Source organism: Triturus cristatus, chromosome 7, assembly GCF_964204655.1.
Source record: "Triturus cristatus chromosome 7, aTriCri1.1, whole genome shotgun sequence".
Taxonomy (NCBI): domain Eukaryota; kingdom Metazoa; phylum Chordata; class Amphibia; order Caudata; family Salamandridae; genus Triturus; species Triturus cristatus.
The window spans coordinates 1,149,564,003-1,149,587,100 of record NC_140590.1 but is presented as its reverse complement, the minus strand read 5'-3'; the positions used below and the strand labels follow the sequence as shown (position 1 = coordinate 1,149,587,100).

At 51.0% G+C, this 23,098-nt stretch overlaps 1 protein-coding gene and 1 long non-coding RNA gene across 2 annotated transcripts in view; one reads left to right on the top strand and one right to left on the bottom strand.

Moving 5' to 3' along the window:
* The window catches only part of LOC146811294 (uncharacterized), a 36,295-nt gene extending 31,387 nt beyond the window's left edge, over positions 1-4,908 (bottom strand). Inside the window, exon 1 of the long non-coding RNA XR_014966710.1 lies at positions 4,754-4,908. This is a non-coding gene — a long non-coding RNA (uncharacterized LOC146811294). The remainder of the gene's footprint in view (positions 1-4,753) is intronic.
* Positions 4,909-4,991: 83 nt separating this feature from the next.
* NHP2 (NHP2 ribonucleoprotein) overlaps positions 4,992-23,098 on the top strand; it is a 31,816-nt gene continuing 13,709 nt past the window's right edge. The window contains exons 1-2 of the mRNA XM_085618371.1: positions 4,992-5,252; positions 5,726-5,795. Coding sequence (XP_085474497.1) covers positions 5,099-5,252; positions 5,726-5,795 — 224 coding nt within the window. The 5' untranslated portion in view covers positions 4,992-5,098. The remainder of the gene's footprint in view (positions 5,253-5,725; positions 5,796-23,098) is intronic.

The window sequence follows — 23,098 nt, the reverse complement described above, 5'->3', positions numbered from 1 at the left end:
AGCGACGTCCCTCACCAACCTGGTGCCCTTCTTGCCAAAAAGGGGAGACCCAGCGATGCCATGGGAGGACTGGAAGCGATACTTCCTGAACTACCGGGAAGCCTTGGAAGAAGAAGGTGAAGGGGAGTTCTCGAGCGCAAGGAGGAAGAAAATACTTTTACACAACCTTGGCCCGGAGGGCATCAGAGTTTACGACAGCTTAGTGAAACCAACCAGACCAGTGGGCGACGCAGAAGTGTTCCAACACGCGCTGGACGACCTAGATGCCCACTACCGGCCGGTGGTGTGCACAGCCATAGATCGGTGCAATTTCTTCCAGCGGAAACAGCGCAAGGAGGAATCGGTTGATGAGTACGTATCAGCACTGCAGAAGCTGGCGCTGACCTGCAAATTCGGCGCACTACACGATGAACTAATCAGGGACCAGATCATCATGCACACCACCCACACAGCCATACAAGAGAAACTATGGGTCAACGGGGATGCACCGCTGAAGGAGGTGGTAGCACTGGTCAAGAAAGCGGAACTATCCAAACGCTGCGCGGAAGCAGCCAAGTGGGAGAGCGGCGACAAAACACCGGTCTGCAAGGTGACAGACAGGAACAAACCCGAAAGCGCAACGCAGAGCACGACGGCCAACGCAAGGTTCCAGAGAAGATACCAGCAAAGACCCACGAGGAACCCTAGACCTCCGGGGGACAGCAAGACCTCGTGCTACAGGTGCGGCAGCCAAGCACACCAAAGCAACGACAGAGCCTGCCCCGCATTTCGAGCCAGGTGCGCATACTGCGGCATAATGGGGCACTACGAGAAGGTGTGCCGACGCAAAACCAACAGGAAGGAAGTGAAGTATGTGGCGCAAGACCCGGGAGATGACGGAGAACACCAGGACGAGGAAGAGGAAGACGAGGAAGTCCTGTGCATCGACGACCAGGTGTTAGGGGTGAACTGCACGCGCTCCAAGAAGCCGGCGCTACAAATGGAGATCGGCGGGGTAGAGGTGGACATCGTGGCAGACTCAGGCTCCCCGTACACGATCATCCAACGGACGGTGTGGGAGACGGACTTCACGCCCAAAGTAGGGGACGACCTCTTGCCGACCGACATCCACCCAGTCACGTTCACATGCGAACCCATACCCATGGTAGGGTACCGGAGGTTGATGTTCGAATTCAAGGGGCGCAGAGCGGAAGGAAAGCTGTACGTAGCGGAGAAGGGGCCGTCGGTGTTAGGATGGATGGACCAAGGGAACTTGGGCATACAACTCAACCCGGGAGCATCCACGCAGGTGATGTCGATCGACGCCAGCCAAGCACATAGAGGGTGCAGGTGGAAGACAGCATACCCAGAGGTGTTTAAAGGAACCATCGGGAGACTGACGAAATTCACCCACAAAATTCGCCTCAAAGAGGGGGCAAAGCCAGTCAGCCACAAGGCCCGCAACATCCCGTTCAGGAGCAGGGAGGCTGTCCAGGAAGAGTTGCAGCGGCTGGAGAAAGACGGAGTCATAGAGGCGATCGAGAGCGCGGAATGGCTCGCTCCGCTGGTGGTAGCGCAGAAACCGAGTGGGAAGGTACGCCTCTGCGTGGATTTGAGGGAGCTCAACAAGAACATCCTGGTCGATCAGTTCCCCTTGCCCCGGATCAACGAAATGTTGGCGAAAACGAAGGGGGTAACGTGGTTCTCAACCGTAGACCTCACCTCGGCGTACCACCAAATCGCGCTACACACTTCCTGCAACCACCTAACGTCCTTCATCACCCCCTTCGGGTGCTACAAATTCCTCAGGATGCCGTTCGGCCTGGCGTCAGCAGCAGCGGTGTTCCAAAAGCTAATGCACAGGTTATTCCAGAAGGTGGAAGGAGTGCAATACTTTCAGGAAGACATCCTCATCATGGGGAAGTCAACGGAAGACCACGACAAGAAGCTGCACACGGTGTTGACGATTCTGGGCCAGAACGGGCTCATGGCGGAATGGCAGAAGTGCCGATTCGGAGTGGACTCGGTGACCTACCTGGGCCACGAAATCAGCGGGAGAGGAATCGAACCAAAGAGAGCCAACATGGCGGCCATCAAAGACGCGCCCACGCCGTCAAGGAAAGAAGATGTCCGATCCTTCCTCGGGATGGCGGAGTTTTACAGCAAGTTCGTCCCGCACTTCTCGACGAAAACGCACCACTTGAGGCAACTCCTGAAAGAGAAGACAGTGTTCAGGTGGACACGAGAGGAACAAACCGAATTCGAAAGCATCAAGCACGACATCTGCTCAGCGATCCCCCTGGTAGGATTTGATCAGGAGGCCTTAACCATCTTAACCACGGACGCAAGTGACAAAGGCCTAGGGGCGGTCTTGATGCAAAGAGCCGGAGGAGGAGAGGTCAACACAGTCAGCTTCGCCTCGCGATCCTTGGTGGCAAGCGAAGAAAAATTCAGTGTTATAGAAAAAGAAATGCTGGCGACAGTCTGGGCGATGGAACGGTTCAGGCAGTTCATATGGGGCTCGAAATTCCTACTCCGTACCGACCACAAACCGTTGGTAAAGGTTTTGACATCAAGTGGACACGCGCATGCGACTCCTCGGATCGCGAGGATGAGCTTAAGGCTTTTAGACTATGTATATGACGTAGAGTACATCCCGGGATCCAAGAATAGAGTAGCGGACTTCCTGAGCAGAGCAGCGGCCATGGAACCCGCAGACAACAGTAAGGCCTCGGAATGGTAGGAGTACATGGTAGCTGTCACACAAGATCACGAAGGAGCGGTCAGCGCCCAGGAGTGGGAGCAGGCATACACAGCAGATGAGACCTTGAGCACAGTGAAAACCTACGTAACGAGAGGATGGCCGGAGAAAAGGCACCTAGACAGCGAGCTAAGGAAGTACTGGGAAGTACGAGAAGAGCTGTCAGTTGGAGACAACCCAGTGTTCTTGTTGAGAGGAGACAAGGTGATCCCGCCGTCGACCCTAGTGGAGCGACTACTCACTCTCCTGCATGAGGGTCATCTGGGCATCACGAAAACTAAGGCAAGAGTGAAGCAGGCATATTGGTGGCCAGCACTGGATGGGCAAGTGGAACGGCACGTCAGGATGTGTGAGCAATGCAACAGGGCGGACAAGTCACAATCAGTGCTACGACCACCACTGGGAAAATTTCCAAGCCCGTCCAACCCGTGGGAAATGCTGTCAGTGGACATATTAGGCCCAGTTCTGAACGGGGAAGGTACACCCAAGTACGTCATAGCGGTGGTGGACAGATACTCCAAATGGCCGGAAGTGGTGGAAAAGGACACAGCTGACACGGAGACTGTGTTAGCGTTTCTCACAGCCACATTCGTGAGGGAAGGAATACCTAAAGTGCTGACGTGTGACAATGGCCCACAATTTGTGTCGGAGAAGTGGAACGCCTTTATGGCTAGGAACGGGATTGAAGTGAAACACACCCCAATCTATCACCCAGCGGGGAACGGACAAGTAGAAAGGTTCAACCGGGTGATAATGGGATCCATACAAGCCGCAATAAGCGCGGGGTTAAACTGGGAGAAGGAACTCCAACGCATGCTGTGGGCGTACCGCATCACCCCGACCAGCACAGGGTACAGCCCGTTCAAGATCCTGCGAGGGAGAGAACCGTTCACAAAAGACAATGTGACATGGAAACATCTACTGGTGCAAAGTAAATGGTCGCCCGCGGTGGTGAGGCGCAACTTGTACAAGGCACAAGCCGTGTATACAGAATATAACAACAAACGACACAACACCAAGGAGGTAAATCTAGAGAAAGGGGAATGGGTAAGAGTGAAACATGCTACCCTAAAGAAGAAAGGAGAGAGCAAGTTCAGCCCCCCCCTTCAAGTGGTAGAGTCATATGCCAGGTCGGCCCTGCTGAGCGATGGTAAGGTGTGGTCGCAGGACAGAATGGCGAAATGCAACAGAATCATGAAATGGGAAGATCCTGAAGATGGAGGAACGCCTGGTGGGGACGACGGAGGTGAGATGGAAGGAAGAGAAGGCCCCGAGGTCGGGGTACAAGGGCCAGTCTCGCCTAGAAGGATGGGAGAGAGTCATAAGGTTCTGAGGGGGAACGCTGAAGAGGAAGTTAACAGACAGACTAAATCAATGGTCCAAGGCAAGGACGAAGGTTGGACAGGAGAGGTGGGAGCCAGAAGAGAGTCCCCTGCGGGAGGGACAAGAGAGGCTCCAGAGCAAGGACAATACCACACGAGGTCAGGCAGAGTGATCAAGATGCCTAGAAGGTTTGAAGACGTTGACACGCAGAGCAAGTAAGACTGTGTAATGTTGTTCCCTCATAAAGTTGTGTTTGTTAAGGTTAAAAGGGGGAGATATGTAGCGTTGCGCTCTAGTCTTTCCCGAGTGCCACGGGGCATTCTGGGTAGAGGCGCGAGTTCGCGCCAGTGTGCCGGAGCAGAGCGAGCGGGCGGACGCGTCCCGGCGCTCGGTATGGAGTTAAATAAAGTAATCTCAAATATACTGAGGTGTCCTCTTTATTGCGAGCTGCACTCCTACAGAAGTGACGGCTGGGCGGTTGGAAGAAGCACTGTTGGGTGCCTGTACTCTACGCCTTATATGGTTAAAAAAACGGATTTTCCACTTATTAAAAATGTTCTTTCAAATGACAGTTTTGTGTCCAGACTCCAAGGGTGAATGGCATGTTTAGTGGTCCCCAAATCTACATCCCTTTCAGCCACCCTCTCTGCTCTAAACGAAATCTCAGTTGGGCACTCTCAGACTCCTCACCTGTTTGGCTCTTCAGATCTGTCAGAGCGCACCCTTTACATAATTGTTGTATTGATTGTATTTGCATCTTTCTATTTTCAAGGAGGACTGCTAGATCTTTTAGGAACACAGTTTGCGCGTTGTATTCTGCAACTCCGTTATGTCGCTGTGTAGGTTGTCCTAGTATTGGCGTTATTTCTAAATAACATAGCGCGTGTTTTTCTGTATATCAAATCTGTGGGCGGTCACGCCCCGGAAGCGAACTTGAGTTGTTCTTCCGGTATGTAAACGTGCTATTCTGATCTGTGGTGATTGCTGCTATCCGTTGCCGTCGTTCCTTGCTCTCTGCAACCCCTTCTTTGCGCCATGGTGAAGGTGAAGGTGGAACCCGGAGCGGAGGAAGCTGCTCCGGAGACGCCCTCTAGAAACTACTACGAGTTGGTGGTCCATCTGAATCCGATCGCGAAGCCCCTGGCGCCCCGTAAACTATGCAAAAGAGTGTACAAGCTCGTCAAGAAAGGTGAGGAGAAGACTGCTCGATCTCTGGGCAATTCACAAGACAGTGGGCAAACCAGTTAACGAGAATGCAAGTTCGAGGCGGTGTTACGAATGGGGACTCTTCTACAAGCGTATATGGAGCAACGGGCGCCGAATTAACGAAAAAAGTCTTTGGGGGGGGGGGCGGCTGCGGACTTGTGAATCCAAATTAAAGACCAGTGTGTAATGTATTTATTTGATTGGGGAGCTAAGAACAGGTAACAGTGCATCATTAACCAAATAGTATTTACGTGTCTTTATTTTTACACCCCATAGTTAAATGTTACAGATATCTAAGTTGGACAAAGTGAAATACCGATTTTCATAAATTTACGACTTTTTTGTTATTGATTGCAACCAATCCGAGGGAGGGTGAGGGGCGCTAGAGGACCACCTACTGCGTGTTGGTCGAAGGGAAGGTTTTTGCTGCATCTAAATTTGTATTTTCTCTTTTAGCTTCTAAACAGAAGCAGATCAGGAGGGGAGTCAAGGAGGTGCAGAAATTTATCAACAAAGGAGAGAAGGGGTAAGAGATTTAAATGTTGTATCTCGCCCCTTGTGTAGGTAAAACAGCCCTGTCACCCAAAGTGTTGAAAGAGCCGTCCCCTACCAGTGTGCGAGAGGGAACGAAGCAAGCTTCCCTTCCCACTGTGACATGTTGAATGCGCGGCTTTCAGATCCTGCTCTGGTAGTGAGGGGAGTCCACCCATCTGGTTTCCTGTCCTCTACGAGTAGACTGGAGAGCTTGCTGTATTATGATGGTGTGGTGAGAATGCAACTATCTCTTGTATCCTGGCTTGTTAAATGCTTGTAAAGGACTTTGTGGGGTAGTAAGGCAGCTTCAAAGCACTGGTAGTCCGGCGAACTGAAGAATGATTTTCTATTACAGTAATGTACTCAAATAGCTGAAACTCCGCGTCAGTATTTGGTTGTTAGGTGATGCTCAGATCAGGCTTGAAAGGCGTTGGTGGTGGTAATGACTATTGGTGGTGGGGCAGATAGTACCTGCAGGCAGATTTTGCATGGTGCTTTTCACTAATTGATATAGTAATCTGTAGGTTTACAGGTTGAAGATGAGCTTGGCGAGAAGGGCTGGGGGCTAATAGGCAAACTGTACTTCATTTTCCCCTGATTGTGGGAGGATGGAGACCACAAAGTTCAATACTTTTTTGTTCTTATGTCATGAACGCCATTCCATAGCACTCATTAATGCTTTCTGAAGTGTCTCATCCTAGATTGCCTAGATGGCTGCCATGCCGAAGCCCATATGCACTTGGCATACCTAACTAGGGCATTGACTCATTCTGTGCACGTTATAAACTAGTAGAGGGTGCAGGGCGCTGAATCCACACGATTTTGTTTAGGGGCAACAATGTAAGAAAGTTAAGAGAATACCCCATCGAGTGGTGTAAGAGCATTTGTTCAATGTTGAGGGGCGTAGGACAGTCGAAATGGTGCATCCGAGAATTGTAGACATGCTACTACCATGAGGCTGGGGTAGGAAAGCTGCAATGATGGGCCTGTTATAGAAAAACATTTGGCTAAAACAGGGTTGCTGGAGTGGTACGTGTTCTGCAGTAATCTCTCTGAAAATCCTTTTAGGCGGTGTATGGGGTTGTCAGAGACAGCAGGCAGACTGTTGTCTTAAGGATTACTAAACACTTGCTCCCATGTCTTCCCAGCAGTACCTGTTTCTTTAGGGGAAAGAAGCTGCTTTATAAATGTTGACGTTCTGGAAATGCGAATGCAGGGATGTAGAAATAGTCTCCCTCAAAGGCCTCAATCCCTGTGTTCGGAGACATTTGTACAGGGTTGAAAAATGCAACCTGCCCAATTAATATGAATGGGGCAGGAATTTGTATGACCATCTATGAACAGTATTTTGCAATACAACTATCTACAACATCTGATGGATATTAGTGGCTAGAAGTCTTACCTTAAAATATCCCCAGGCGTTCGACTGGATCTGTAATATTTTTGAGCAGTACCTCTGCGCGCCAGTTGGAAGCGCTCAGTTCAGTCGCTTCCGCGCCGGTAGTGACGTGCGCGTTGCCTATACAGGCGCCACCTCAACGCACTGACGTCTGTTGTTAACTTTCCGCAACTGATCGCACAGATCTCGCCTGAGCTACCGCTTAGCCACTTTTTATTTTATACGGCATTTTGTTAAACTTTTTTTGAGAACTTTCTCCTGGTGTGAGGTCATGTCACCCAGGAAACTGTCTGTTTTGCAGCGTGAATCTTTCTGGATTCACTATGCTGTGCATTATTCCGCGATCTTGTGGTTGGGTCCGGATTCGTAGTCTTTCCTTTGTTTTTTTTTTTTTTTTTTTTTTTTGTAGCCCAGGTGGGCGTCGACGTCCACCATTTGGTGCACCTCCCGTGACGTCGTTGTGCTTCCTGCGGAAGTCCCACCTTTGGGGCGCCATCTTCAGATTCTTTTTTCCGCCGTTGGGTCTGGATCGTCATCGGGAAGCTCCAGAAGTTCACTCGGAGGAAGAAGGAAGAAAAGCGAGTTTCATCGATAGAATCAAGAGAAGACATCAGGAAAGAACAGATTTCGACAGGAACGCGAAGAAAGAAGACCAGCGAGCCTTTTTCTTCGACAACCTTGGAGAATGCACGCTCAGAGACCCTGAGCGAAATGGACAAGACGCCATTCAAGTTCTGCCCAAACTGCCACCACAAGTTCGCGCAGAAAGACCTGCATCCGGTCTGCAACCTCTGCCTACCGGTGGATCATCAGAGTATCGACTGCAACGCCTGCTCAGTCTTCGCGCCGAAGACACTCAGGGTGAGAGAGAGGCAGAGGAGAGCCAACGCCAACATGGAGGGCCAAGGAAAACCCCCGACACTCTACGCGCTGGGCCTCGACACGGACGACGAGGACAACGTCGCCGAGACAGCCAAAAACTTCACGGTCGTAGAGACCGACAAGAAAAAAGAAGACGAGGTAAGAGAATCGTCGAGCGCAAATCAAAAAACACCTCAAACACGAGGGTGACTCGAGAAAAACTGAGTCAAGGTCCACGAAGGGAGCCCCGGCGCCGAAAACTTCGACGTCCAAAGGGGGAACTTCGGACAAAAGGCCCAGCGGATCCTTACAAAAGGACTCCCTGGCGCAGAAAGACGCCGAAAGGCAAGGGTCGTCGAAATCATCCCATGAAACGGGCCGATCGACGCAGAAAGAACGTTCGACGTCGACGCAAGTTTCATCAAAGACCCGCGGTCGACGCCGAAAGCATCTCCGAAATGGAGAAAAAGAAGAGGCGGCTCGAGGCCGAAATGGAGAACATCCTTCAAAGGAAGGAGGAGTTCGACGCCAGGATGAAGGAATTCAAGATTCCAACGGTTTCATCGGCGGACGTCGTCTAAGTCGAGGATGAGTTCGACGCAGAAGGGCTGACAAGGGACCTCGAAGAGGAAGAGGAGCCCTATTATGAGGAAGAAGCCGAGGAAGAAGACCAACAATCGTTCTTCGAATCGGCGACATCTACCGGCAACGACGTCGAATGGCAAGATCTCGACACCGAAAACCCGGAGGAGGCCGTGGACACGTACCCCTCGAGGCCTTCGCCACCCGACGACATCGGGGTGTACAATATGGTGGTGAAGAGCGCAGCAATGGCCTTCGGCGTCAAGCTCGACGAGGAGAGGCCGAAAGCAGATTTTCTCGTCGAAACACTGCTCCCCATCCAGACTAGGAGCCAGTTCCTCCCCATGCTACAAAGCGTGATGAACCAGGGGAGAGAAGCCTTCAAGGAGCCTGCCACCTGTCGGTCGATCACGCCCAGGACAGAGAAAAAGTATAAACACTCCTCCCTGGACCCACCTTACATCAAGGGTAGCGTCACCGCAGACTCCATCATTGCCTCCACGGCCAGGAGAAGGGCCAACGTGCCAGCAACCTCGGGCCCACCTCCAGATAAAGAGAGCAGGAGAATCGACCTCACAGGCAGAAAGGTCGAGAGGAACGCCGCAATGCACTGGCGCATGGCGAATTCAAATGCACTCCTAAATAGACACCAGTACCAACACTGGGATGAAATGGGGGAGCTAGTAAAGCACCTCCCCGAAGAATACCGCCAGAGAGCCTCTCACCTGGTAGATGAAGGCAAGAACATCGCCAACTCCTGTATAAAGACGGCGTTGGATGGGGCAGAGACTTCAGCAAGACTCATGGCCATAGGGGTCACAGAAAGGAGGCATGCATGGCTAAGAATCTCGGGATTCAAACCGGAAGTGCAGAACAACATCCTTGGCACCCCCTTCAACGGAGAGACACTGTTCGGAGCAACGGTGGACGAAAAGCTCACCCAGCTCAAGAAGGAAAACGAGACAGCGAGGTCCATGGGGGCCCTGCAGCTGAGGGGAATGAGACGAGGAAATCCCTCGAGGAGACCCTACGGTAGGGGTGGAAGCCAACAGGGGACGTCGCACCAGGCGTTCCAACAAGGTCAGCAGGGCGAAGGTCACGGACAAAGTCAGCAGAAGCAAAGCTGGCAATATCAACCTCGGGGCCAGTCCTTTCGAGGGAGAGGGAACGGACGTGGCCAAAGGAGGAGAGGGGGCGATCAGCCCTCCTCGAAGTGACTCAACACGCAAGAAGACGCCCACCCTCGTCAGGCCCCCAAGGGTGAGGCGCAAAAAGGTGTCATCAGGGGGAAGAGAAGATTCAAGAGCCTACGAGCATACGTCACCGGTAGGCGGAAGGCTGAGGTTCTACCTTCAGGAGTGGCGGCGCATAACCACAGACAAGTGGATACGGAACATCGTGCAGTACGGATACTGCGTAGACTTGGAGAAAAGACCTCCAAACAGAAAGCCGAAGGGAAGACAGAGATCGGCCCAAGAACTGGCAATACTCCGAGAAGAAACACGGAAACTCCTGCAAAAGGGAGCCATAGAGACAGTGCCGTTCAGGGAACGCAACAAAGGGGTCTACTCAAACTACTTCGTGGTTCCGAAGGTAGACGGAGACCTCAGACCCATTCTGGACCTCCGGTACCTAAACAAGTTCGTCAAAACACAAAGGTTCAAAATGACTTCACTGCAGGAGGTACTGCCACAGATAAGAGAAGGGGACTTCATGGTCACCGTGGACCTCAAAGATGCCTACCTTCACATCCCAATAAACAGAAGGCACAAGGGCCTTCTAAGATTCGACATCGAACAGGAACACTACCAGTTCACAACCCTGGCCTTCGGATTAAAATCAGCGCCAAGGGTCTTTACAAAATGCCTGTCGGCGGTAGCGGCACACCTACGAAAGCAGGGAATACACGTATACCCCTACTTGGACGACTGGCTGGTCAAGGCAAACTCACGCGAGAAGTGCGAGAGGCACGCAAAACGCGTAACAGACACCCTCACAAATCTGGGGTTTTCCATCCACTGGGGAAAATCGTCGCTAGAACCGGAGCAGGTAAAGATTTTCCTGGGGGCAAAGATCAACTCCCTACACAATACGGTAGTGCCCAGCGACAGGAGGACAGATGCTCTACTGAAGGAGACGCAGCTCTACCAGAAGGGGCGAGCTCTGACAGTGAGGGCGGTGAGCAAGATGATGGGAATGATGGCGTCCTGTATCAAGCTGGTGCCGAATGTACGCCTGCACATGAGACCATTCCAGGAATGGCTGCAACAGCAATGGTCACAAGCAAACGGAAGTTGGGAGGATCTAGTGGTTGTTACGCACGCAGTGCAGGAGGAGATAACTTGGTGGAACAGAGACCACATAACAACGGGGAGAAGCCTGACACCACCAAGCCCAACAGTGACCATTACCACGGACGCATCACAGAAGGGATGGGGAGCGCACATGGACAACCTCAGGGTGAGGGGTCTATGGGCTCCAGCGGACGCGGTCCGCCACATCAACTACCTCGAGTTGAAAACGATACTGCTAGCCCTGAAGGCATTCCAGAAACACCTGTTCGGCCAGAGAGTGTTGATACAGACAGACAACACCACGGCGATGTTCTACATCAACAAACAAGGGGGGACACAGTCGTTCCCCCTCTCATCCCTAGCTCAGGAGATTTGGAGATGGGCCATACCTCTCAAGATAGATCTACTGGCAATTCACCTGCCAGGGAAGGACAATGTGGAGGCAGACTGGCTGAGCAGGCAGACCTCAGCATCGCACGAGTGGGAGCTCAATGGCCAGGAAACGGAGAAAATCTTCCAGAAATGGGGGACTCCCACAATAGACCTGTTTGCAACACGCCACAATGCAAAATGCCGAAGCTTCGCGTCCAGGCAACCAGATCAGCAATCCAGGGGAAATGCCCTATGGATAAGCTGGTGGAAGACATTTGCCTACGCCTTTCCACCGATACCCCTGTTGCACAGAGTGCTAGAGAAGTGCAGAACCAGCAACATGACTCTGATCCTGGTGGCTCCACAGTGGGCGAAGCAGACATGGTTCTCACAGATTCAAGAAATGGCGCAAGGCAATCCGTACAGGTTCGAGAGGAGAAAGGACCTGCTCTCAATGCAAAACGGAGAGGTCCTGCACCCAGAGCCAGAGAGCCTCAACCTGGCAGCATGGCTCCTGAAGACCTAGAGTTCGCACACCTAAAGTTGCCTCAGAGCACCATGCGAGTGCTACGGGAGGCAAGGAAACCTACTACAAGAAAGTGCTACAGCGCAAAGTGGAAGAGATTCACGGTGTGGTGCAGGAAAAAGGGACTGCAAAACAGGATGACAAGAGACTCAACTGTGCTGAGGTACCTCACACACCTTCTAAAGAGTAACCTCTGCTCGAGCTCCCTAAGGGTACACCTAGCAGCGATCGTTGCCTACACCAGAGGTGAGAAAGGTGGAAGTTTCTTCACCTCGCAGGTGGTGAAGAGATTCATGGAGGGAGCCAAAAGAATGGCACCCCCGAAAAGGTTGCCGCCGCCGGCATGGAATTTAAACGTGGTTCTGACGGAGCTCATGAAGGCGCCGTTTGAACCCATTCACAAAGCCACTCTACAAATGTTGACGATGAAAACTGCCTTTCTAGTGGCCATTACCTCACTACGCAGGGTGAGCGAGCTTCAAATTCACAAAGACAGGGTGGTCCTCAGGACGGACCCCCACTTCATGCCCAAGGTAGTGTCGGCGTTCCACATGAACCAGACTATCCAGATACCGAGTTTCTTCCAGAACCCGACTACAAACGCAGAGAAGGCCCTGCACACCCTCGACGCCAGAAGAGCGGTGATGCACTACATTGAAAGAACCAAGGAACTCAGGAAGTCGAAGCAGCTGTTTGTGTCCTTTGCTACCAGCTTCATGGGTAGACCAGTGACCAAGGGCACCATCGCTAGGTGGATTGCCCTCACTATTCAATTCTGTCACAAACAGGCTGGACAGGAGCTAACGGAGGGGGCCCAAGCCCACTCCACAAGGAAGAAGGGGGCCACAGTTGCCTTCCTGGCAAACACGCCCATCCAAGACATTTGTCTCGCAGCAACTTGGGCATCTGTGCACACGTTCACGAAGCACTACTGCGTGGACATTCAATGAATAAGGAAGCACAGGTCGGACAGAAGGTGCTACAACACATTTTCAACGACCAGCGATCATCTTCCACCCAGCCACCACAGAAATAGGAAAACCGCTACAAAATCTATGCACAGCATAGTGAATCCAGAAAGATTCACGCTGCAAAACGAAAAGTTTCTTACCTGTCGGTGTAGTTTTGCAGCTTGAAGATCTTTCTGGATTCACTAGCGAACCCACCCACCTCCGCCAGGAAGATGAGGCTGGAGGAAGAGGGGGTGAAATGGATAGGATCAAAGAAGTGGAAACGTACAGAAATATGGACAAAAGGATTAATCAACCGCCTAGGGTTAAAAAAAAAAAAGGAAAAAACAGGGAAAAAAGAACCCGAAGATGGCGCCCCAAAGGTGGGACTTCCGCAGGAAGCACGACGACGTCACGGGAGGTGCACCAAATGGTGGACGTCGACGCCCACCTGGGCTACAAAAAAACAAAAAAAAAAACAAAGGAAAGACTACGAATCCGGACCCAACCACAAGATCGCGGAATAATGCACAGCATAGTGAATCCAGAAAGATCTTCAAGCTGCAAAACTACACCGACAGGTAAGAAACTTTTCGTTTTCAAACCATGTGGGGCCTGTCTTAGGCAAATGTCAGTGACAGCCCACCGCCCTCCTTCCCGGTGCATTTGTGGTACTTGGAGTGAGATCACAACTCCAAGACTTGCGTGGGCTGCTTCACCATGAATCCCAAGGTGCTGAGGGAGCGCACTCTCATGCTCCTCGTCTCAGCGTCAGTAGATTTGGCGACGCTCTAAGGCCCATTCGTGCAAAAGGTCCCAGGACCCTTTGTGGAGCCCTTTGCGGCAGTCGTGGTCGCCCTCTTAGTCGTCGGGTAAAGCACAAGAAGTTTTGCTGTTTGCTGCATCCGTCGAAGTAGGCAGAACCTAAGCCTGGTCTCTGGACATGGCTGGGACAGCAAGACATTACCCTGGTAGTTCAACACCTGGTGGGCTCTCTGAACGCTAGAGCGGACAAACTCCACCGTAGATGCCTAGTGCTTTACAAATGTCGCCTCCATCTGGAAGTGGTGCTAGGTCTCTTTCAGCAATAGGGAGAGCCTTGGTTAGATCTGTTCGCCACGGCCAAGAACTCGAAATGTCAGCAGTTTTGCCTGCTGGGGAAGCCAGGGCTACTCTTGCTTAAAGACCCGTTTTGTCTTGAATGGAGCTCTGGCCTCCTATATACTTGTCTGCCGATACCACTGCTGCCCAGAGTTCTCAAAGATCATGAACCATCTGGCCCAAGTCATTCTTGTGGCTCCAGATTGGGCACAGAGAGCCTAGTATCCTGAGCTGCTAAGAAAAATCAATAGTGAGGCACACTAGTAAATTAGGTAAGTAACACATTTTCAAACAATAATGTAGCTTGGGTGCACGTGAGGTATCTCCCTCTGACCTGAGGGGAGTAAATCCAAACTGGTATATAGCACCAAGATAAAGTACTTGGTGTCCCTCAGATGCCCTCCGTCAGTGGTCCGCAAAGGACCTAACGAATGTTAAATCAGTTCCACAATCTTTGTGTAATGTTTGATCTCCCAAAACGTTTTAATTAATCATCGTAATTGAAAATCATGATGCTCTTCATGTATACAGATAAATGAGATTCAATGCATATTGAATAACAAGGTTGTATGCGAATGTCCTTTAAATAATACCAATGCATTTCGAGTCGAAAGACTCTTCATCAGGGGATGGTAATCCTGTTAATGAATAAATGAGTTACGGTCACTTTCAAGACACAGGACCTAAGGTTAAGAGCAATTAAAAAATAATACCATACTTCACAATGTCATGACGTAATATTAAACTCATGGAAAGCAAATGGAAAACGTATTAAATGGGCAACTGGATACCATTACAAGAGTGCAGGGGGTGGTGAAATGTTACGTGATAGAAAGGGTGCATGAGGTACAAGTATAAACATTATAAAAAATTGCGAGAATAAGGAGAGTGGTGGAGGGTGCACGGAGTTCGTGGCGAAAAAGGTGAAATGGAGAAAGTGGTGTACACCGATAGTTCATAGTGAGAGAATGAACTAGATACAGAACGATGAACGAGAACACCATAGGAGTTCAGAAAACAGAGCAAATCATAGTGCATCATACCAGAGAGTACAAACCACTCTGCGGCTGAAAGGACAGTGAGATTACGTTATTGAAAGTCAGACACAGTACTGCGAATACATAACAGTAATCGGGGTTTTAACGTAGCGTTGAATCTACAAATAAATGCAGAAAAGTGAAGAGCATGCTGCACTACAAGCAAATCGCTCAGAGAAACAGAGCGTCAAAAGAGAACGCTTACCTATAGATTGGGATCTCCCAATATTTAATCCACAGCACAAGGAAGTATCGGAAGGTTTGTAAACGCGCCGATTTTTAAATCCGTCTAGGTGGTATGACAAAGAAAAAGTACTTATAAAAGGGAAAAATGTGAAGTGCGCGCCATGTTAGACTGGTGATTCTCAGTAACTATGAAGTTACGGGCGCGTCCAAAGATACTTCAAAGGATACGATGCGAAGGAGTGTAAAAAGGAAAAACTGACAAGACTGAATAAATGAAGTAGAATGGGTGCCATATTGAGATGGTGTAAAACCGAGTGAAATAGGAAAAGAGAACACAGGACGGATACGGTGCGAAGATGTGCGGAAAGGGAAGACGGACAATTCTATATAGAAGAAGTTGAATGGGTGCCATGTTGAGATGGTGAAAAGACGAATGAAATGGGGGGGGGGGAAGAGGACGATGAGAAATGAAAGAGAAAGTAAAGGCTGGGTAAAGTTCAACATGAAGAAAATATAAAGACAAATGTTACCAGAGACATAGTACAGTGATGTGCAGTACCCAGATACATGGCTCACAAAAAGCAGCTGTATTCTAAACGGTCATTGAGCCCTTTAGGGTGGCAAGAATCAATTTTTTTTAATTTTTTTTTATCCAGATTAGTTCTTTTTGTAAGTCTTTTTTTGTTGTCAACTCCTTGTATCATGTTCACGACTTCAAGTACCAGAAATCTCAGTTGACTGATGTTATGTCTCTCCTTGTTGAAATGTACCGCAATCGGTGATTTTTCAGATTTGGTTCTGATATTACTCTTATGTTCTGTTGGTCTCACCTTAATTTTTCGTTCGGTCTTTCCCACATATGATAGTCCACAGGGACATTTTAATAAATAGATTAAATCAGTTGAATCACATGTAGCAGTGGTGTGTAGCCGAATTGGTGTTCCTTTAGTGAGATGTGGAATGCTGGTACCTTTAATGATATTACAATGACTACAATTTAAGCAAGGGATTGTTCCTCTGTGAATGGTAATTGTCGGTTTAGAAGATTGAGATAGAAGTTCCTTCAGATTTTTTGTGCGTTGGTATGCGAATAGTGGTTGTGAGTTGAAAATCCCATTGAAGTCACTTTCATTTAGGATCATAGGCCAATATTTCAACATAACTTTTTTGATTTGTAGACTTTGAGTATTTGGACATGAAAACTGGTCTGTTAATGGTATCCGATTTCTTTTGGCTGTTTGAGTTGTGTTCGTTCAATAGCCTCCGCTTTCTCAATGGCATTGTGTCTGACTGGGGTAGGATATTTTCTTTCCTTGAATTTGGTAATTAAGAATTCTGTTTTTTTTTCCCGAAAATTTCTTTGTTCAATGAAATTTGTTTAATCCTTAAGATTTGTGAGTAAGGTAATGTTTTTTCACTGAGGTCTGATGGCAACTGTTGTAATGTAGGGTTTTGTTTCTGTCCGTATCTTTCTTATAAAGGTCTTGTCGTCAATTTTTTTTACCTTGTTTCATAACCAGTACATCCAGAAACGGTATCTGATTGGAGTTGATGTTGTGAGTAAACTGAATTCTATCATAGATGGTATTCAAATATTCTAGGAATTGATGATCCGCAATTTCTCCCTGCCATATCTAAAAAATATCGTCTATATATCTCCAGAACTGTAAGATCTTATCGCTCCACTCTGAGTTGGATAAGATGTGATCACGTTCTAGTTTGTGCATATAGAGATTAGCATAGCATGGAGATGCACAATTGCCCATTGAAGTGCCAGATAGTTGTTGGAAAAATTAAGTATTCCATCGGAAATAGCCATGGTGTAAGGTGAATTGTAGCAATTCAAGTATGAACACTTTAAAGATTTCTTCAAGAGGTTGCTCGATTAAAAATGATTCAACTGGAGGGGAGGAGCCTAGCGCGCAACCAAGATGGCCGCGTAGGTGCGAGGCTCCCGAGGACCTCCGCGACCTCCTATGACCATCCTGCACATATCCTGTCCCAGATGAGGGGACTGTGTTGGTGAGCCCGAGCTGAGGTGGCGCCTGTTTTCCGCTTTCAAATCTGACCTCGGACACCGACTTTAGCACCGATTGAGGTTTGCGGCCTTCTCCTAGCCGAACCCCGGATTTGCGTTGTGGGGCGATCCAGTGACGAAGTGAATAACAGCAGCGGACAAGGCTTGGTGGCTCGCGTAACCCACACTTTCGCTTTCGCACCCTCCTTGCTGTCTATGCGAGGTTGGGTCGCGGGGCTTCGTGTGTTGGTGTGGCCTCGCTGGGGGACCCTGCCTGCCCGCCGGCTGTGATCCGCCCCGCTGATCTGGGGTGGCACCCCCCCGGAGCCCGTGGACCGGCTTGCCCGCCTTTCACGACGTGACTGGTGCGATCGGGAGACTGGGACCATGGCCACGAAACAAGATGGCGATCGGGCAAAGGTAAAATCGACCCGGCGTGGCGCAGCCCATCAGTCCAACAGCATGGATCGCTATACCCTCCAGAAGGGATCTCCTGAGGTGCCACGCAGGTCCCCTGAGGGCCCTGCTGATGCCCCCGATCTGCCCACGGCGCCATCGCCGAGATGAAGGCCTCTGTGGGCCAGCGTTTTGACACACTGGCGCAGATGATCGACTCGGTCCTAGTAGATGTTGGCCTGATAAGGGCCGATCTCTCCAAGACCAACGACCGAGTCGATTCTTTGGCCCACACCGCATCGGGCCTTACGACAGATGTGGCGGCCCTGCAAACGGAAGTGCGCCGGCTTGCTCGGGCGAGTGCGCTGATGGATCGTCGCCTGGAGGACTCCGAGAGTCGGGCCCGGAGGAACAACATCCGTATCATCGGGGTGCCTGAGGGACGTGAGGAAGCGGCGGCGGACCTTTTCGTGGAAGACCTGATTGTTACCCATCTCCAGCCACGGGGGCTGAGTTAATTCTTTGCTGTGGAGAGGGCCCACAGGGTTCCCGGGGGAAGGCCTAAGGTCGGAGCCGCTCCGAGACCTCTCATCGCCCGGATTTTTAATTTTCGGGACAGAGACGCTATCCTGCAATCCTCCAGACTACAGGGACCGATTACAAACTAGGGAGGGTAGTGGTGTTCCTAAAAGAAAAAAACCTGCACATCAAAGAACACACAAATATATTTAAAACAGTCAAAAAGGCGTATAACGTTTGATAATATGAAAATGGATTTGGGTGCTTGGCTAGCTATGGGCACTCACTACCCAAAAGTGCCAGTAAGGTAGATAGAAAATCAACCTATATAATATGAATAATTATAGCTATTACAGCACAACCATAAATAGTATAAATGAAGTAGAACTGAGTAGAAATGAGTGGTAAGTAAACAAAAGGACGGGAATTCCCAATAATACTATTAATAATGCTGTCAGTACCATTAAATACTTGACAGTAACTCACCAAAAGTATACTGCGGACGGAGTACCCCCAAGACGTGCTGATACGATGTTCAAACGTCTCAAATGCGAGAATGATTACATCTGGACTTCATTGCATACTGTATTCCTTCATAGGTATGTGACTTATACATATATCTCTCCAGGAGCCGGTATTTTATTAATTCGACTCCCTTGCTTTCTTTTTATCTGTTTGTTTACAGCCTTGAGAAAGTCTTTGGTACTTACATTGTACTGACGAAACACGTGTTGGCTGTTTTCGCCTTTGGAGTTTTTATTCTAACACTACTATCAAATAAAAGCAAGTTTTGCATCATAAAGAACTTGGACCTTTCATCCTAATTTTTCACATCAGATGATTTCTACATATGAACTTTCCGAGATATATATGTATATCTGTTTCAATTTCTGAGTAACGCATGAGTATATTATTGGTTATTCAGTTCTACTTCATTTATACTATTTATGGTTGTGCTGTAATAGCTATAATTATTCATACAGGGACCGATTAGACTTGACAATATGGACATTAATTTCTATCCTGATTTCACCCCTGCGGTCCAGAAGCAGAGACTGAGCTTCCTTGGTGTCAAGCGCCGTCTTCGGGACCTAAATCTCAAATACGCCATGCTTTTCCCAGCTAAGCTGCGAGTGGAGGTGGAAGGTCGCACACACTTTTTTGATCGTCCCGAAGCGGCCGGAGACTGGCTGGATACTCTGTCTGGAGATCGGGATCGGGGTGGCGGGGGGGGAGCGGCCGGGGGAGAGGGCTCGCCGGATCAAGACTGAGGGACTAATATTAGGCCTCGCTCGGGACAAAAATGATGCCACTTTTGACTATACGTCGGATTGCTTAAGTTCCCCTCCTATGGAGGTTGTGTGGGGTCTCTTGGGGGTTCTCCCTCCTCCTCTGGGGGTCTAGTTAGTTTAACTATCTCTGGGGCGACAGGCACACTGCACGTTGGGGGGGCTGTCTGGGCTCATGCAGGGGTGCAGGGAGGGGGGAGTTTTGTTGGGGTGGGTGGGCAGGGATGGGGTGTTGTTCGTTATTATCACAAGGCAACCCTTTTTTTGTGTTGGTTCTACTGTGCTCTCGGGGGGACGAATGATGGTTTCTGTGTATGATGGGGGGTAGGGAATTAACTTTGTTGTCTTGGAACGTCAATGGACTGGGGGACAGGATCAAACGAGGTGTGGTCCTACAGTATCTGAAGCGACTCTCGCCTGATGTGGTCTTCCTGCAGGAGACACACCTTATTGGCAATTCCTTCCGCGCCATGAATCGGCGTGGCTACCGCCTCGTGGCCCACTCGGGCTTCACGTCAGGCTCGAGGGGTGTGGGTATCATGGTGAAGAACTCGCTCCCGTTAGAAATTGATGAGGTGCTCCACGATGACAGGGGACGTTACACTGTCTTGGTGGGGAGAATGGAGGGCAAAGTGGTTGTCTTTGTGTCAGTGTACGTCCCACCGGGGTTGCAGTCGACCACCTTTGCAGATCTGGGGCGCCTCCTCCTTGGCCTTCCGGGGGGGCTTCTGGTGGTGGGGGGGGATTTCAACGCGGTGGTTTCTGGGACTGTGGATCGTCACCCCCCCTAGGGACCTCCCCCGGGCACAGGCGTGGCTATCCGGCCTCTTGGATACACTGGGATTGGTGGACTGCTGGCGCTTAAAACATCCCACGCAGCTGCAATACACTTTCCACTCGGGGGCCCATGGTAGTCTCTCACGGCTTGATTATGTCCTTGTCCCGGCGGCCCATGTCGGGAGGGTGGGGGAGGTGCGCCATTTGGCACGGGGTATCTCGGACCACTCCCCGCTATTGTTGCATTTTGATGTCTTTCCGAGGGCTGAGAGCAGGGTGGTCCCAATCAATTCCTGGTACCTGCGCGACCCCACCATTCGCGCTGACTTGATTAAATCCCTCCAGCGCTATTTTGAGGAGAATGTGGGGTCAGTGCCTTCAGCTATCTCCCTGTGGGAGGCCTTCAAAACAGTACTTAGAGGGGAGGCCCTATCCCTTATTTCCCACGCCCGGAGGCGCGAGCGGGAGGAGGTGACCCGGGTGGAGGCTGAAATAGCGGAGCTCTGGAGGGTAATCTAGAAGACGGGGTGACGGATGCTGCACTACATGTCCTCCAGCTCAAACAGGCGGCTTATAGGGCCCTCGTTACGGAGGCGGCCAGGGGCCTTAGTAGAGAGCAACAGGGGCGACTGTATGATGTGGGTGATAAGGCTGGTAAACTGATAGCGTGGTTGGATAAAAAGGAGAGAGCGAATCGTGTGGTCCCGCTGATTGAGAAAACGAATGGTGTGTGTGTAACTGAGCCAGAAGAAATTGTCTCCTGTTTCGCGGAGTATTTCCGCGAGGTGTATTCCCCGGTCTCTTCTTGCTCGGAAGAGGATTCCCGTGCCCTGCTCAGGGATATCGCGCTGCCTTCCCTGTCCGGGGAGGACAGGGCGTCGCTGGACGCCGCTCCCACCTCCGACGAAATCGCCCTCGCCATACGCTCGGTCGCTTCTGGCAAGGCCATGGGCCCGAACGGTATCCCTATCGAGCTGTATAAGCTGCGACCGGATACATTGGCGCCTCACCTCCGCGCAATGTTCCTTGCGGCCCACTCGCTGGGCTCCCTCCCGCTTGACCAGCGTCTGGCTACAATCGTGGTGATCCACAAGGAGGGGAGACCTCTGGATCGGGTTACTTCTTATCGGCCTATCTCATTACTGAATGCGGAGCCTAAAATTCTCGCTAAGGTACTCGCCAATCGGCTGGTCGGTGTGGTGGGAGATCTGGTTCATCAGGACCAGTCTGGCTTTATTCCCCATCGCAATACAGCCCTTGATCTGCGGCGTTTGCATGGGGTGCTTGCGCGCGTCCCATTTATACGGGAACCGGCCATTTTGGCGTCCTTAGACGCCACCATGGCGTTTGACACGCTTGAGTGGCCATACATCTGGGCGATGCTTGCGAAGTTCGGATTTGGCCCAGGATTCATCAGTTGGGTCAAATTGTTGTATGTGGGCCCATTGGCGCAGGTGGTCGTGAACGGAAGAGTATCGGCCCCGTTTGAGCTGGGCCGGGGCACGCGACAGGGCTGTCCCTTGTCGCCGCTCCTTTTTGCGCTTGCCTTGGAGCCCCTGGCGGAGTGGCTGCGGTGGGAGCCTTCCATCCGTGGTCTCCGTTGGACCCCCGAGTATGAGGACCGCGTATCCCTATACGCTGATGACATCCTTCTGTACCTAGCCTCCCCACGTAAATCACTTATAGTGCTAGTTGATGTTTTACACTCGTTTGGTCGTAACTCCGGTCTCGTCATCAACTGGGCTAAATCGTGTGTGTATGTTCTCTCTGGGGAGGCTCCTATTCTCCCGCGGGGCTGTCCGATCCAGATCGCCCCGCAGGGATTTCTGTACCTGGGTGTCTTCATTACTCTGGACCCGGAGGCCCGGTATGAACGGAATCTGCTTCCCCCCCCCTCCAGCGTCTGCGGGTAGATGTCGCACGCTGGCGGCGCCTGCCGCTTTCGCCGCTCGGCCGGGCGGCATTGTTCAAGATGATGTCTCTGCCGCGTTTTCTGTACGCTTTGCAGAACACTATGGACTTGGTCCCGGCGCGCTACTTCCGTGAGGTGGAGAGTCTGCAACGCCGCCTGTTCTGGGACGGGAGGCCGCGCATTGCTCTGGCTAAGCTGACGCTCCCATGGTTTGACGGGGGGATTGCCCTCCCGGATATTAAACGGTACTATTGGGCCTCCCAGCTCGCTGCCATTAACCATGGCCTCTACGGGCCCGCCTTAAACCCGGCATTTGAAATGGACAAGATGCTCCTGCCAGGTGGCGACTACAATCGAGCGCTCTACTCTAGCGCGCCAGACGCTCGTCTGACGGGCCCCACGCGTGTCATGGTGCAAGTCTGGCACGCGGCCAATGCAGCTATGGGGTGGAAGGATCGTTTGACCCGGGCATCACCACTATACGCGTCTGAGCGGTTAGGTTCCCTGTGGACCTCTAAGGGCTTCGAGAAGTGGGACATAATAGGTATCAGTAAAGTGGGGGATCTTTGGACGAGGGGAGGATTTAAAACGTTCGATATGCTGCAGACGGAATTTCAGTTGCAGGGCAGTGAATACTTTCGGTATTTGCAGGTCCGTCATGCGCTGGGCTCCGTCTTCTCGGACGTTGCCTCCATCCCGGAATATTCCCCCCTGGAGGATAGAATGCTGGATGGGCACGTCCCGGACAGCACGATCTCACTTATATACAAAAAGCTCATAAACGACCGCTCGGGCCTGTTGACTGCCCTTCGTGCGGCTTGGGTTGCCGACGGGCTGGAGTTGGACGACGAGGACTGGACCTCCGCGGTGGCCTCCCCGAAGGAGGTGGCCATACCGGCTCGCCTTCGCTTCGTCCAGCTCAAGATACTCCACCGGGTCTACATGACGGGGCCAAAGCTTCTGCGTATGGGCTATGCTGGAGATGGGTTGTGTAAGCGTGGGTGTGGTGCTTTGGGGACCTTTCTGCATATTTTGTGGGAGTGCCCGGAGGTGGAAGGGTTCTGGCGTGGTGTACAT